Here is a 12402-nt window from a genome sequence, read left to right as displayed (position 1 = left end):
TGCTAATTGATCTGTAAAGCCCTGTACAAACGGGGGAGATATATTGCTAGCAATATATGGCTGAGCAATATATTGCTCAGTTTCTCCTGTTCATCAGCGACCAGAGATGGTTGACGTTGGTTGACAAGCTGCTGACGCTGTGACGTCTCTGGGTCCTCCGCTTACAGCCGCTGAAGCCGAGCCGCCATGCCGTTCATTGATTGTGGACTTCTGCCGTGCTGGTTTTTATACTACTGCATACTCTTACTTACATGTATGTGAGCCTGTTATTATAGTAAATTTTGTACTTTCATACTAGCTCACTTGTGCGCTTTTCTGTTTTTTTTCTACATATATATATATATATATATATATATATATATATATTATATGTGCATAAAACAAGGTTTCAAAACATGAAACAAAGTTTGTGTACTATCTCAGATACTGACATTATGGGCCTTATTCAGGTCTGAGCTCAGCACAAATTTGTTAGGAAAATGGGCAAAACCATGTGCACTGCAGGTGGGGCAGATGTAACATGTGCAGAGAAAGTTAGATTTGTGCGAGTTATTTTGTTTCTGTGCAGAGTAAATACTGGCTGCATTATTTTTACACTGCAATTTAGATTTCAGTTTCAGCACACCCCACCCAAATTGAACTCTCTCTCTCTCTCTCTGCACAGGTTACATCTGCCCCACCTGCAGTGCACATGGCTTTGCCCATTTTCCAAACAAATTTGTACTGAGCTCAGATCTGAATAAGGCCCTAAATGCCAAGCAATCCTTTTCTTGTACATATTTATTTCCGATTACATATCATGCCCCCAGTAGTGCTGTTACAAATGTCCCCAGTACGTTTTTAGCAAGAATTTTTTTTTTGAGCAACACTGGCATTTTTAGGGAATATTATGCGCATCTCTCAGATTTCTGTTCGCATTCAAAGGGTTAAAAGGCAAACTGAGGTTTTCATCTACAAGTGCAGGATAATCTTAATATGTGATATACAGATGGATCCCCTCTCTTCTTTGCCCGGCTCTTGCCAGACCGTCCCCGCTGGCTAGAGCCAGGGAAAGAGAGAGACTCCATCAGACTGGGACGCATGTGCGTCTCATGCGCACGCGCGTCCCAGTCTCTCGGCAGCGGGACCCTGCCTGTCTCCGCTTCATAGAGACAGGCTGGGTTAGGGTGGGGGGTGGGGGGGGGGGTTCGGGCAGCAGTGGGGACTGGTAAAGGCAGAGAATGGTGGCGCGGAGCTCTGTCTCCACAGGGTGCGCGAGCGTCTCACCACCCCCTGCAAAGATGGAGCGTGCTCCCATCTGTATGTCAGATACTATTACTTGTGTTGCAAGAGAATTTATCACAATGCTAAGTAGTGTTTCCCCCTAGGCACAGATTGTATTAACCGGTTCTCCTGTCACTCTGCAGTAGGCAAACCTCACAAGTGCAACTACTGCGGCCGCAGCTACAAGCAGCGCAGCTCCCTCGAGGAACACAAAGAGCGATGTCACAACTACCTGCAGAACGTGGGGATGGAGAGTGGCCAGGGAGCAGAGCGCCACGGTGGTAAGTACTGCTCACTCGTTATCTGTACACTGACAGATGCAGCGGCCTTTATAATGCTGCCATTTATATTTTGTTATTAGTAGTATTTGTTTATACGCGCACACATGTTCCACTGCACTTTGCAGGGACTATTGACCAATCACATTAGTTCTTCCCCCAGTGGAGGTTACAAGCTATGCGGTAGATGCATTACGCAGTAATAAGAGTGGAGGTGAGAGCCAGTGAGAACATTTTCCATGACAACCAATCAGATTTGAAGTAGCATTTATCAAGTGCATGCTGTAAAATTTTACGTAGGAGCTGATTGGCTGCCACAGCACATTTCTATCTTGGCCCACTTCACTCTTATCGCTGATTTTTGTTTTTTTTTGGAGGGGGGTTTTCCACTTTGTAATATCATCCTTGCTTTCTCTGTGTGCGCTAATGCACACACACATACACACTGTGGTTAGGTTTTTGTCAATAGCCAATTTTCCTACTGATATATTTTTACGTTGTGGGAGGAAACCTACGCAAACATTGAGAAAACCTACAAACTCCACACAGTTAAAGCCTTGGTAGGACTCAAACCCAAGACCTTGGTCGGACTCAAACCCAAGTGCTGTGAGGCTATAATGCTGACCATTACACCAAATGTGCTGCCGCATTTAACTGACCACGGTGGTGCTGGCACCTCACGGACACTTATATCGCCAACTGTTCCGTGTCCAATGGGTAATAGGGTCAACCCAATTAAGGTTGACACTCAATAGGTTGACCACTATTGGTTGACACGGGCAAAAGGTCAACAGAGGCAGTAGGACGATATGGACACCGTATGAGCGTACCGCGTTCACTCGCCTTGCTTCGGGTATTATATCCTTCCTCTGTTCTGGAAAGATTTTTTGAAAAACTCATGTCAACTTTTTCCATATCGTCCTTTTCTATTGCTTGTGTCGACCTTTTGATTTATGGCCTGTCAACCCGAACGCATACCGCCCAATCACGTAAACATCATTTTTGAAAAGAGCCAGACGATTCTAGCCTCTCTTCAAATAAAATAGCGTTACGCCGGAGTTGTTTTTGTCTGGGCAATAGGTAAGTATATAAGTATTTGTGTCTGTGCAAAGTACTCTATGACAAACATGTGTTGTAATTTAGTCTTGTTTAAGTTACATCATGGTCCCTGCAGATAAAACCTGGTTTCCCAGAGGCCTTTGTGCCGCACCTGAATTCATAATGTATTGGATGCATACACTGACGCTTATTTATCATGGTCTTCAAACTCCATTAACTTCTGACTATATGCAGAGTTCTAGTAGCCAGCAAGGATCTGGAGAACAATTCTAGGCTAGCTTTGCTGTACAGTAATAGTATATTGCTTGGATGTGGCATTCTGGCTAGTGATTCTGATGTGACATTTTGGTTCTGTGTAGCATCTCCTATGGATGAGTGTAAGAATCCAGAGATCCTGATGGGGAACAACATGTCTCTGATGCCCTTTGAGAGACCGGCTATCATAGAGAGACTTGCCAGCAACATGGGCAAGCGTAAGAGCTCCACCCCACAGAAGTTTGTGGGTAAGCATTTGCTTTCTTTTCCATAGATTACCTTCATGCATAAATTGTGCAGTTAGCTTTAACCTGAAGAGACAATTGCCCCCTATAACTGATGACTGAACGGTGAAGGTAGCAGATTCCTCTTCAATCCTGTTACCTAGGAAACCGCTTGGGAGTTGTGAGAGGTCACTTTTAGCACTGTTAGCAAATAGTGGCCTGGAGTGTAGTATGCTGTGGAACCATATATGTTGGTTATACGTTATATTGCAGTGATCTCCAACCTTAATTGGGGAGTGAGCTCCTCGAGATAAAATAAACCTCCTGAAGAGCGCCTACATTTTTTAAAAGAGAAATAAAATCTGCCTAATATCCGAAAAATTACCCTTACACATTCTGCCACACACCATAATGCTTATTACACATTATACCACACACCGTAATGCTTATTACACATTATATTACACACCGCCATGCCACTCAATATACCACACAACACAATGCCCCTGACTCAATATGCCACACACCCCAATTCCCCTGACACATTATGCCACACACCGCAATGCCCCCAACTCAATATGCCACACACCACAATGCCCCTGACACAATATGCCACAAATTATGTCCCACACTAATTAATTTTAAATTACCTGCTCATTGCCAGGGGTTAATGTTCATTACTAGGGGTGCACTGCTTATTGCCAAGGGTCAACGTTCTTTGCCAGTGGTCAATGCTTGTTGCCAGGGGTTAATGCTCATTGCCCAAGGTCAATGCTCATTGCCAGGGGTGCAATGCTTGTTGCCAGGGGTTTAATGCTTTTTGCCAGGGGTTAATGTTTGTTGCAAAGGGTCAATGCTCGTTGCCTGGGGTCACTGCTCGTTGTCTGGGGTCACTGCTCATTGCCAAGGCAGTTACATGGTAGAAGATACAGCTTTGCCAAAAGCTGCATCTTTCTTCATGTGTCATCAGCGCTACGTGCTTCCGGGTAAAGCTGCAGCGATGTGCTCCCTTTCAGACACTAGAGGTCAAATATGACCTCTAGCGTCTGTCTCCTCCAAGGCAGAGCAGTGTGGTGGAAAACAGTGGGTGGAGGAGAGGGACTGAGGAGGTGCGGAGTGTTTGAACTACCCAGATCACTGTGGTGATCTACCAGTAGCTTGCGATCGACCAGTTGATGGCCATGGTTATATTGTATACCACAACAATTAAATAGTACAATAATCAAGTACCGGAAATTTGTAGATATGATAAATAACAGAACAACATTAGGTAAATTTTACAGAACAACAGAGCCAGCTCCACACGGATCTTCCGTCAATGAGCATGCATTGTTATAGCCACTACACTAAAGGACGCAACCACTTTTGGGCTCACCTGCCACCAAGGCATATAATTGTATGTGCAATTAACCTCATTCTACATACACAGAGGTAATATTGTATTCCCCTTTAAGAATTCTATAGTAAGAATATTCTGTGCGAGCAAACCACGGTTTCCTATGAGGGGAAATGACATCCATTTAAACGCTAGATGACGGGAAAGTCCCTGGGTGTCGGGTTTAGATGGCTCAGTCGCACACATGTATTATACACCTCTCTGTGGTGTGTGCCGTGCGTGACTCCTGCAGTACACCCTAGTTAGCGAATGGTGTTTGTATAACTCTTACATAACCCAAAAAGTGGAGTTACTCCTTCATAAGGCAATGTGGGCCCCGTGGAATGTATCAGTGGGGATATTCAGACCCAGGGGTAGATGTATTAAGCCTGGGGAAGTGATAAAGTAAAAGGAGATAATGCAGCAGCCAATCACCTCCTGTCATTTTCAAAACCCAGCCTGTAGCATTACAGGAGCTGAGGACAGGGAGGTGGTGTTCCCTGAAGCAACCAATCAAATTTGAGCTATTATTTATCTAGAGCACTCTGTTAGCTAGCATTTGATTGGTTGCTATGGGCAATGTTGCATTTCCTTTTTAGAAAATGTGACAGAGACTCCTCCCTATATACGTATGAAACAGTTCCTACCTGGTGTGATAGATCTCCCTGTGTAATCATTATTGCCTCTCAACCAATTGCAAAATATGTACCGTGTTTGCACCTTGAAGTAGTATTTTTGGTTATTCTGGGGGTACGCTGAGGGGAAGGAGCGAGTATGTCATGTGATTCCGGGAGCTCACCGAGGGGGAGGGGCATGCCAGTGAGTAGGTCATGAGATTCCGGTGGATCACTGATAGGGAGGAGCAAATAGGTCATGTGACTCTACGAGCTCACTGAGGGGGAGGTGCATGCCACTGAGTAGGTCATGAGATTCCAGTGGATCACTAATAGGGAGGAGCGAGTATTTCTCATGTCGAAACCAGCAGTCATGCATATAGAAATGTATGTTAACACAAGTAGAACCTTTTCTAAGGCAGTGGTTCTCAACCTCAGTTCCTCAGGACCCCCCAACAGTGCACGTCTTCCAGGTCTCCACAAGTGAAATAATTAGCTCCACCTGTGATCTTTTACAATGTGTCACGGAATAATGAGTGCACCTGCCGGGTGGCCTGGAAAACGTGCGCTGTTGGGGGGAGGTCCTGAGGTTTGTATAAGGTTTATATAAGTGGAGAGATTCTGCTCATCAGTTAGCACTTTCTACAAGATAATTGCTAGAATCTGATTGGGTATCATCTCCACCTATAGAGCAGCACTTTAGTAAATTTACCCATAAGCATTTAACTTAAATAACCCAGCTTTACCTAATGCTGAGACAGCGCCTGATCCCATTTACCCAGCAAACGTCCTTCCGCTAGATAAGGTCAAATTGCTCCTAATGGGTGAGATTTACTAAGCATTGAAAAGTGATAAAGTATCAGCAAATCAGCTCATAACTGCCATGTTACAGGCTGGGTTAGAGAAAAAAAAGACAAGAGCTGATTGGTTGGTAATGCATCTGGTTCAGTGAGTTGATAACCAATTAGTTACTGTTGAAGTCTATAGGGGGACCTTACACTTACCTACAAATGCTAGCGCATGGAGCCTTATACAGTACACAGAATATATAACAGTAGGTAGGCCAGTCTTGTCATTTAACTACATCTCCTAGGATGTCCAGTCGTCCTTTGATATTGCAGGTTGTATCTCGCCTTTACCCAACATTTCTCCAGACAGGCTGCTAGGACTCTGCATGTCAAAGTTTGCAAATTGTGATGTCACTTTTGCAGATGTTTTATTGGAAATGCAGTGCTTAGTAATAACTACTGCACATGTTGTCGAATCGATTTAAGGGGGCCAAATGTAATAGAGAGTAAGAATCGGAAAGCGGGAGAATTTTTTTTTAAAAATTCCAATTTTTATTTATTTTTTTCAAATTAAATACATGGCAAAAATCACTTTTTCAGTGTAAATGATTGCCGCTTTAAAAAAAAAAAAGGGAAAACCCCCCAAATCCCCCACTTTCTGATTCTCGCACCCTATTTATTACATTTGACCCATGGAGTTGCTTGAAGCCAATGGTTATACGAGGTGCTGTATAAGAATTCATACCCCCATCTGACTAGTATTATTATTGTACTTGGATGAGTAACCCAGCAGTAGAGTGCGCCTGCGCCCAAGTTGGCATTGAGTGTAAGGGGGTGTCGGCTGATTTATTCACATTCATATGACACCCCCTTCAGCACGGTACCCTCTGCCGCTGCCAAGCTTCCTGGCGGATAATAAAAAGTAATACGATTAAGCCCGGCTTATTCTCCCCCCCTTAAACCGGACACTCTGGGCAGAGATCATGAAATATTAGATTGTTATTCAGAAGGCAACGTACACAGAGGATGTATTGCATTTCCGATCTCCAACTTTGTATATGTATCAGACACCAAGCAGATACGTGTGTTATGTCCAATATGTTATTAAATGAGGTTTATTGTCCGCAGGTGAAAAGCTAATGAGGTTCGGTTATCCGGAATTCCAATTTGACATGAACATGGCCTACGAGAAGGAAGCAGAGTTGATGCAGTCACAAATGATGGACCAGGCCATCAATAACGCCATCACGTATTTGGGAGCGGACGCATTGAGGCCCCTCATACATCACCCTACCGGCACCATCTCAGAGGTGGCCCCTGTTATAAGTTCCGTTTACTCTCAGGTCTACCACCCAAGCAGAGTGGAGAGGCCTATCAGCAGGGAGACCTCAGACAGCAATGACAATAACATGGACGGCCCACTATCCCTCATCAGACCAAAGAGTCACCTTCAAGAGAGGGAGCCGTCCCCGAGCAACAGTTGCCTGGACAGCACCGATTCTGAAAGCAGCCACGAGGATCGCCAGTCGTACCAAGGGAACCACGCCTTAAATTCCAAGAGGAAGCAGAGTCCTGTTTATCCCAAGGAAGAGGGCAAAGCCCTGAACGCCACCAAGGCTAATTTGGGATCTTCCAAAGATATCTATCGAGTCTTCAACAGCGACGGGGAGCAGATCAAAGCCTTCAAATGCGAGCACTGTCGTGTGCTCTTCCTTGACCATGTCATGTATACCATCCATATGGGCTGCCATGGTTATCGGGACCCGTTAGAATGTAACATTTGTGGCCACAGGAGTCAGGACCGCTACGAATTCTCATCGCACATAGTCCGGGGAGAGCATCCGTTCCAATAGCTGCAGATCTGGAGAGGTGCTTCTCTATGAAGAAGGACTGTACATGAAGAATACTGCACTTACTCACCCACCTTCCTTCAGACTTTAGGTAGCCTAAAACTATTTAAGCTAGATGCTTTTTTTTTTTTTTTTAAATCGCTAATATCCTTTCTCCAAAGTAAACCCTGAGAAAAATGTTTCACTCCACTCGAGAACGCTACCATACGTCGCTGGTATTGCCTATTGAACTGTTGCATTGCTGGAGTTTGTGGTGAGTGAGTTCTGAAATAGCTGTGCTATTACATCCATGTGACCTTCTAGTTGAGGTCAGGCATCGTAAAACATTTCTTTAATTTTTCATTTAGCGCTAATCCTTTTCGGGCGCTGGTTGGCGATCCGGAGGATGAAACCTGCCCCTCAGGCCACGGCTTACCAGGCTAGAACCTCCGTGGTCACCAGAAGGTGGCACGTGACATACAGTATGTCTCTAGTTCTCCCTTTGTGCATCAGTTTTCTTGTTACTGAATCGTAGTGTGTTACATTTGTATCATCCGGGATTGATTTTGGGTGAGTGACCAGGGCAGCTGGAAGACCAACAGAACTGTTACAGCCTACATACAGTATGTATGCTGTGTGCTATCCATTGCAGCTAAGAAACTCCACATACTGTATGAATTTAATGCTTTAAATGACTGTATATGTGCACATACTGTCCCCTGCATTTTATATCTGTGTATTTTAAGGTTGTTTAGATACTTGGGAATTCTTAACCACGGACTCTTGTTTTCTAAAGGTTGTGGAAACTGCTTACGTGAGATTGTGAGCTACCTTGTTGGTGGGCATTGATTTGAGTTTGGCACTCTTTTTGCCCCCCCTGCACCTATGGTAGCTACACACCTGTGTGTAACACATGTAACTGTGACAGGGAAGGTGGCCCCTCACAGCTCTGGGCCCCATAGCAGCTGCACTCCCTGCACCTATGGTAGTTACACCCCTGTATGAAACACATGTAACTGTGACATGGAAAGTGGCCCCTCCCAGCTCCAGGCCCCATAGCAGCTGCACCTCCCGCACCTATGTTAGTTACACCCTTGGATCCCATCTGGGTTTTTTTATACTGTTTTCAGGATTTCTTATGACTAATTTGAATTTGTTACTTTATATACCAGGAAAGACCTAATCCAATTAGCTTGAGGACACCTCTGAAGGGTAGATATCCTGAGCAGCCCATTACTGCAAAGTTTTTGGACACTTGTAAGATGTAAGGGGACAATAATACCAAATACAAAATACTTCTCATTTTTTTGTATTTACTATTTGTAGCCCTTTAAAGTCCTGAGGGATCTTAGTACATTTACTTCTGAGTCTCTCACATGTGTTCTGACTGCCCCTTTAAAAAAAACCTCAATGAACATGAAACTGTTCCAGATTGTAGTTCAACAGATGCTCAAACCCTGTCACAGAAATAATTAAGAAAATACATAGAGGGAGATTTATCAAATCTTGAAACTGAATTGAAGAAGTTGCTTATACAACCCAATCAGAAGCAACTTCTGCATTTATCTCTCTCTCTCCAAGATTTGATAAATGTTGACTTTGCAAATGTGCTGTAGATAGAAGACCGCCCCATGTCTTTTGTTGTATATACAACCAGTGTGTATACAGTGTGTGGATTGTCAGTTATTCGTGGAGAGGAAAAAAACGAAGTGGTGTACTAGGAGTAAGTCTTTAATTGCTGGTCTTAGGACATTGTAAAGTGTAATTAGTATTTTATCCTTTATTTATATGGAGCCACAAGGGGCTTGCACCTTACAAAAGCATAAGAGCCCTTGTAATAAAATAAAATATTCTCTGGTCTTCCTGATGAAGCAGTTTAGAGTATTCCTATTAGACACCAGAATTTCCATTGTAACTACGTTTATTGGCATATCCATTACTAATTTACATTGATGAATAAGGTATTGGGCAAAAACTTAACTTTTATTATAAAACTTTTTTATTTAGTTTTTCTGATGAAGAAATGAAATTTCCATGTTGCATGTGTATTGAGATGCTAAAAAAACCTTTTCATTTAAACCATCCCAAGTAATCCAAATAACTTTAAGTTGGTTTTTCCATGAGTTGTGCGTTTTGTGATATCCTGTATTGCTTTTCCCGTTGTTGGATCTTATTGTTAAGAGGCAGCACTGTTGGTCATACCGGTTTGTCACAGCCTCTATCGTCTATTAAAAAGTAAAGAAGAATCTGGTTAGAGGTTTCAAAAACATTTCCAAAAAAATAAGATGGCATTTGATTATGATGTTTTTTGGGGGTTTTTTGCACAGGCATGTTGCTATATGTTTACATTTAATGTCTAGGTAATGATTTATTGTTATTTTTTGCGGTGTCACGAAAAAGAGCGATATATTTATTACTGTAATTGACACTCAAGGGCTTAATTCAGGTTGGTTAGATTTTTGCCAATCTCTGCGGGCGCACACAGGAACCCTTAAACGGCGGTCTCATTACAAAAAATGTGACTGCAGTCTAAGCAGCAGGGGGTGGGCAATGTCAGGAAGGGTGTCCCAGCGTTTTGTAGGCGTCGCCTCAGTGTCAAGCGTGTTCGGAGGTGGGGCGGAGGCGGCGGCTGTGTGACATCACATGCAGCCGCTGCAACTTAAAAGGTGGTGGCCCTGTACCTGTGAATGCATTGCGGGGAGGGACCCGGGGTGCGAGATAGCCTTACCCTGTGACATTCATTTACACCCACTGTAGCCCCATGTCTCCGTTCAGGGCCAGACCGATAGGCAGATAGATACAGTATACTTACATCCGCAGGCCCACACATAAATATAAGCCTGCCAACAAGACAGCATGGTGATGACCTCCAATCACCTGGACATACAATCTGCCAAGAGTTATAAATATTAAAATTGTATTCCTATATTCCTCCCAAAATTAAGCAAATTTTCTTTTTGTACATATTTAGGGGCTCATAGCATAAAAATGGACATGCCCCCACTGCACTGATCACACCCATACAATACTGGCCACACCTACATATCACTGGCCACGCCCACATGACACTGCTCACACCCAAATGGTCACTCCCACACAGCACTGGCCACACTTCCTCTGCTTGTGCAATTGATCATTTTCAACCCCAGGTCTGTGCGGACCTCAATCCCACCCTGTTTACGGACTTTCCGGTAGTAGTTATAATAGCCATTGAAGAACTCTCCCCACTTCATTGACTTTCATAATAAGTAGTGATTCAGCCATTCCCATCTTCTCAGTGCTCATCAAACCTTCGTGAGTGAGGCAGGTCCTCCAACTAAAGGGGATGGACCATTATTTGTCAGAGTTCGTTGGTCAACCTATATTGTGAATGAAACCTATGCTTCTGTCCGGTGGCCTAGATTCGCATCAACACAAATCAATATTTTGCAGCTTGAGCCACTGTATTGTAACACAAGACATTTCGGTTATTGACGTAGATGAAACTCTTGGTAGACTCCAATGAGGATGCCATCGCCGGGTGTGGATTATCTGACAACGTTAGGTAGACAGTCAACTGGTTAACACCAAAAGGTCGACCCATGAACAGATCAATGTGCGATGTGATTTTTCAGGGTCTTTTTGTTGTCAATGTTGACAAATGAGTACCTGGAACTAGTTTGTGTAGTGCATCGCCGTACATGGCTTGCTTCACTTTGGCCGAGGTCCTCTCTGCGTTGGAACCCTTTGCTCTTCCCAATTGCAGTCCACTTTTCAGTGTTCAGTGTTGACCACTGTCGCATCCACCTTTCGGCAATGTCAACCAGTTGGCGTTGGCCTATTGATTGTCTACTTAGACAATGTCAGTGAGGCACTGGATATTGTCATTGCCTCATACAGCCATTGCTAGCAACTGTAGAATTGTTGCACTTGTATTTCCTAGCATGCCGGTCCTAGTGAGCAGTCACTTGTATTTCTGGGAGAGTGCGGATCCGCTAGGCGCGCTTCCCTCCTGCAGACGCTGTAAGATGTTGTGTATCTGAGCTACTGATTTCTTGTTTTACAATACTTCTCTGTTGTACTTATGTCATTTTGGGGGTGATTCAGGTTGGTTCGGTAAGCAGCATAAATGTATTCCCTGCACGTTTTCACTGGAGCTTTCGGATGTTGCGTTGGCTACAATGTGAGAGCTGAGGTCTTTGTTACAGTGGTATTGCAGGGCATATGAACATGGGTGTTTAGCATGTTACTATATCTGATACTGTATGTTTCCTAAATGTGAACGGGATATACTCTTTATTTCCCTGACGGTCACCTAGACTTCCCCCAACCTTTCTATTACTTGAGCTGTGATAGCTGTGTGGACAGACCTGGGGATTTTCATAATGCACTTCGCCTGGACGTGGGTCACTAAACCCCAAACTTACCTCAAGTGACACTGCGGAGTGTCTGAAGAGGTTGCCTCACTTTGTCCCTTTTGCTATGCACTCAACCGGTGTCTGACATCGCTGTCATCGCGTTCTACGCAAGGTATCAGAGCGTGGACTTTGTGTATCTTTTCTTATACTGTGATCAACAATAGAACTCCGGGTCACCACTGCTGGGACTGTAGTAAACTACTACAGCCACAATTTCATGTAGCAACATTTCCAAACCGGTGTATAACTACTAGGTGTGTACCGCAACTTAAGCGTATTGTTTTGTATATATATTTTTTGGAGTGGTTTAAACCATTGCC

At 43.9% G+C, this 12402-nt stretch overlaps 1 protein-coding gene across 8 annotated transcripts in view; it reads left to right on the top strand.

Moving 5' to 3' along the window:
- Positions 1-7830, top strand: part of IKZF2 (IKAROS family zinc finger 2) — a 65684-nt gene extending 57854 nt beyond the window's left edge. For 7 of the 8 annotated variants that reach the window (XM_083154488.1, XM_083154482.1, XM_083154484.1 and 4 more), the window contains 3 exons: positions 1407-1544; positions 2960-3103; positions 6985-7830. In XM_083154488.1, the coding sequence (XP_083010614.1) occupies positions 1407-1544; positions 2960-3103; positions 6985-7709 (1007 nt within the window). In that variant the 3' untranslated portion in view covers positions 7710-7830. The remainder of the gene's footprint in view (positions 1-1406; positions 1545-2959; positions 3104-6984) is intronic. The other variant, XM_083154486.1, reaches the window with a different exon arrangement.
- Positions 7831-12402: the final 4572 nt, after the last annotated feature.

The sequence above is a fragment of the Crinia signifera genome, chromosome 7 (genome assembly GCF_055691185.1).
Source record: "Crinia signifera chromosome 7, ASM5569118v1, whole genome shotgun sequence".
Taxonomy (NCBI): Eukaryota; Metazoa; Chordata; class Amphibia; order Anura; family Myobatrachidae; genus Crinia; species Crinia signifera.
This window is presented reverse-complemented; position numbering and strand designations above follow the sequence as displayed.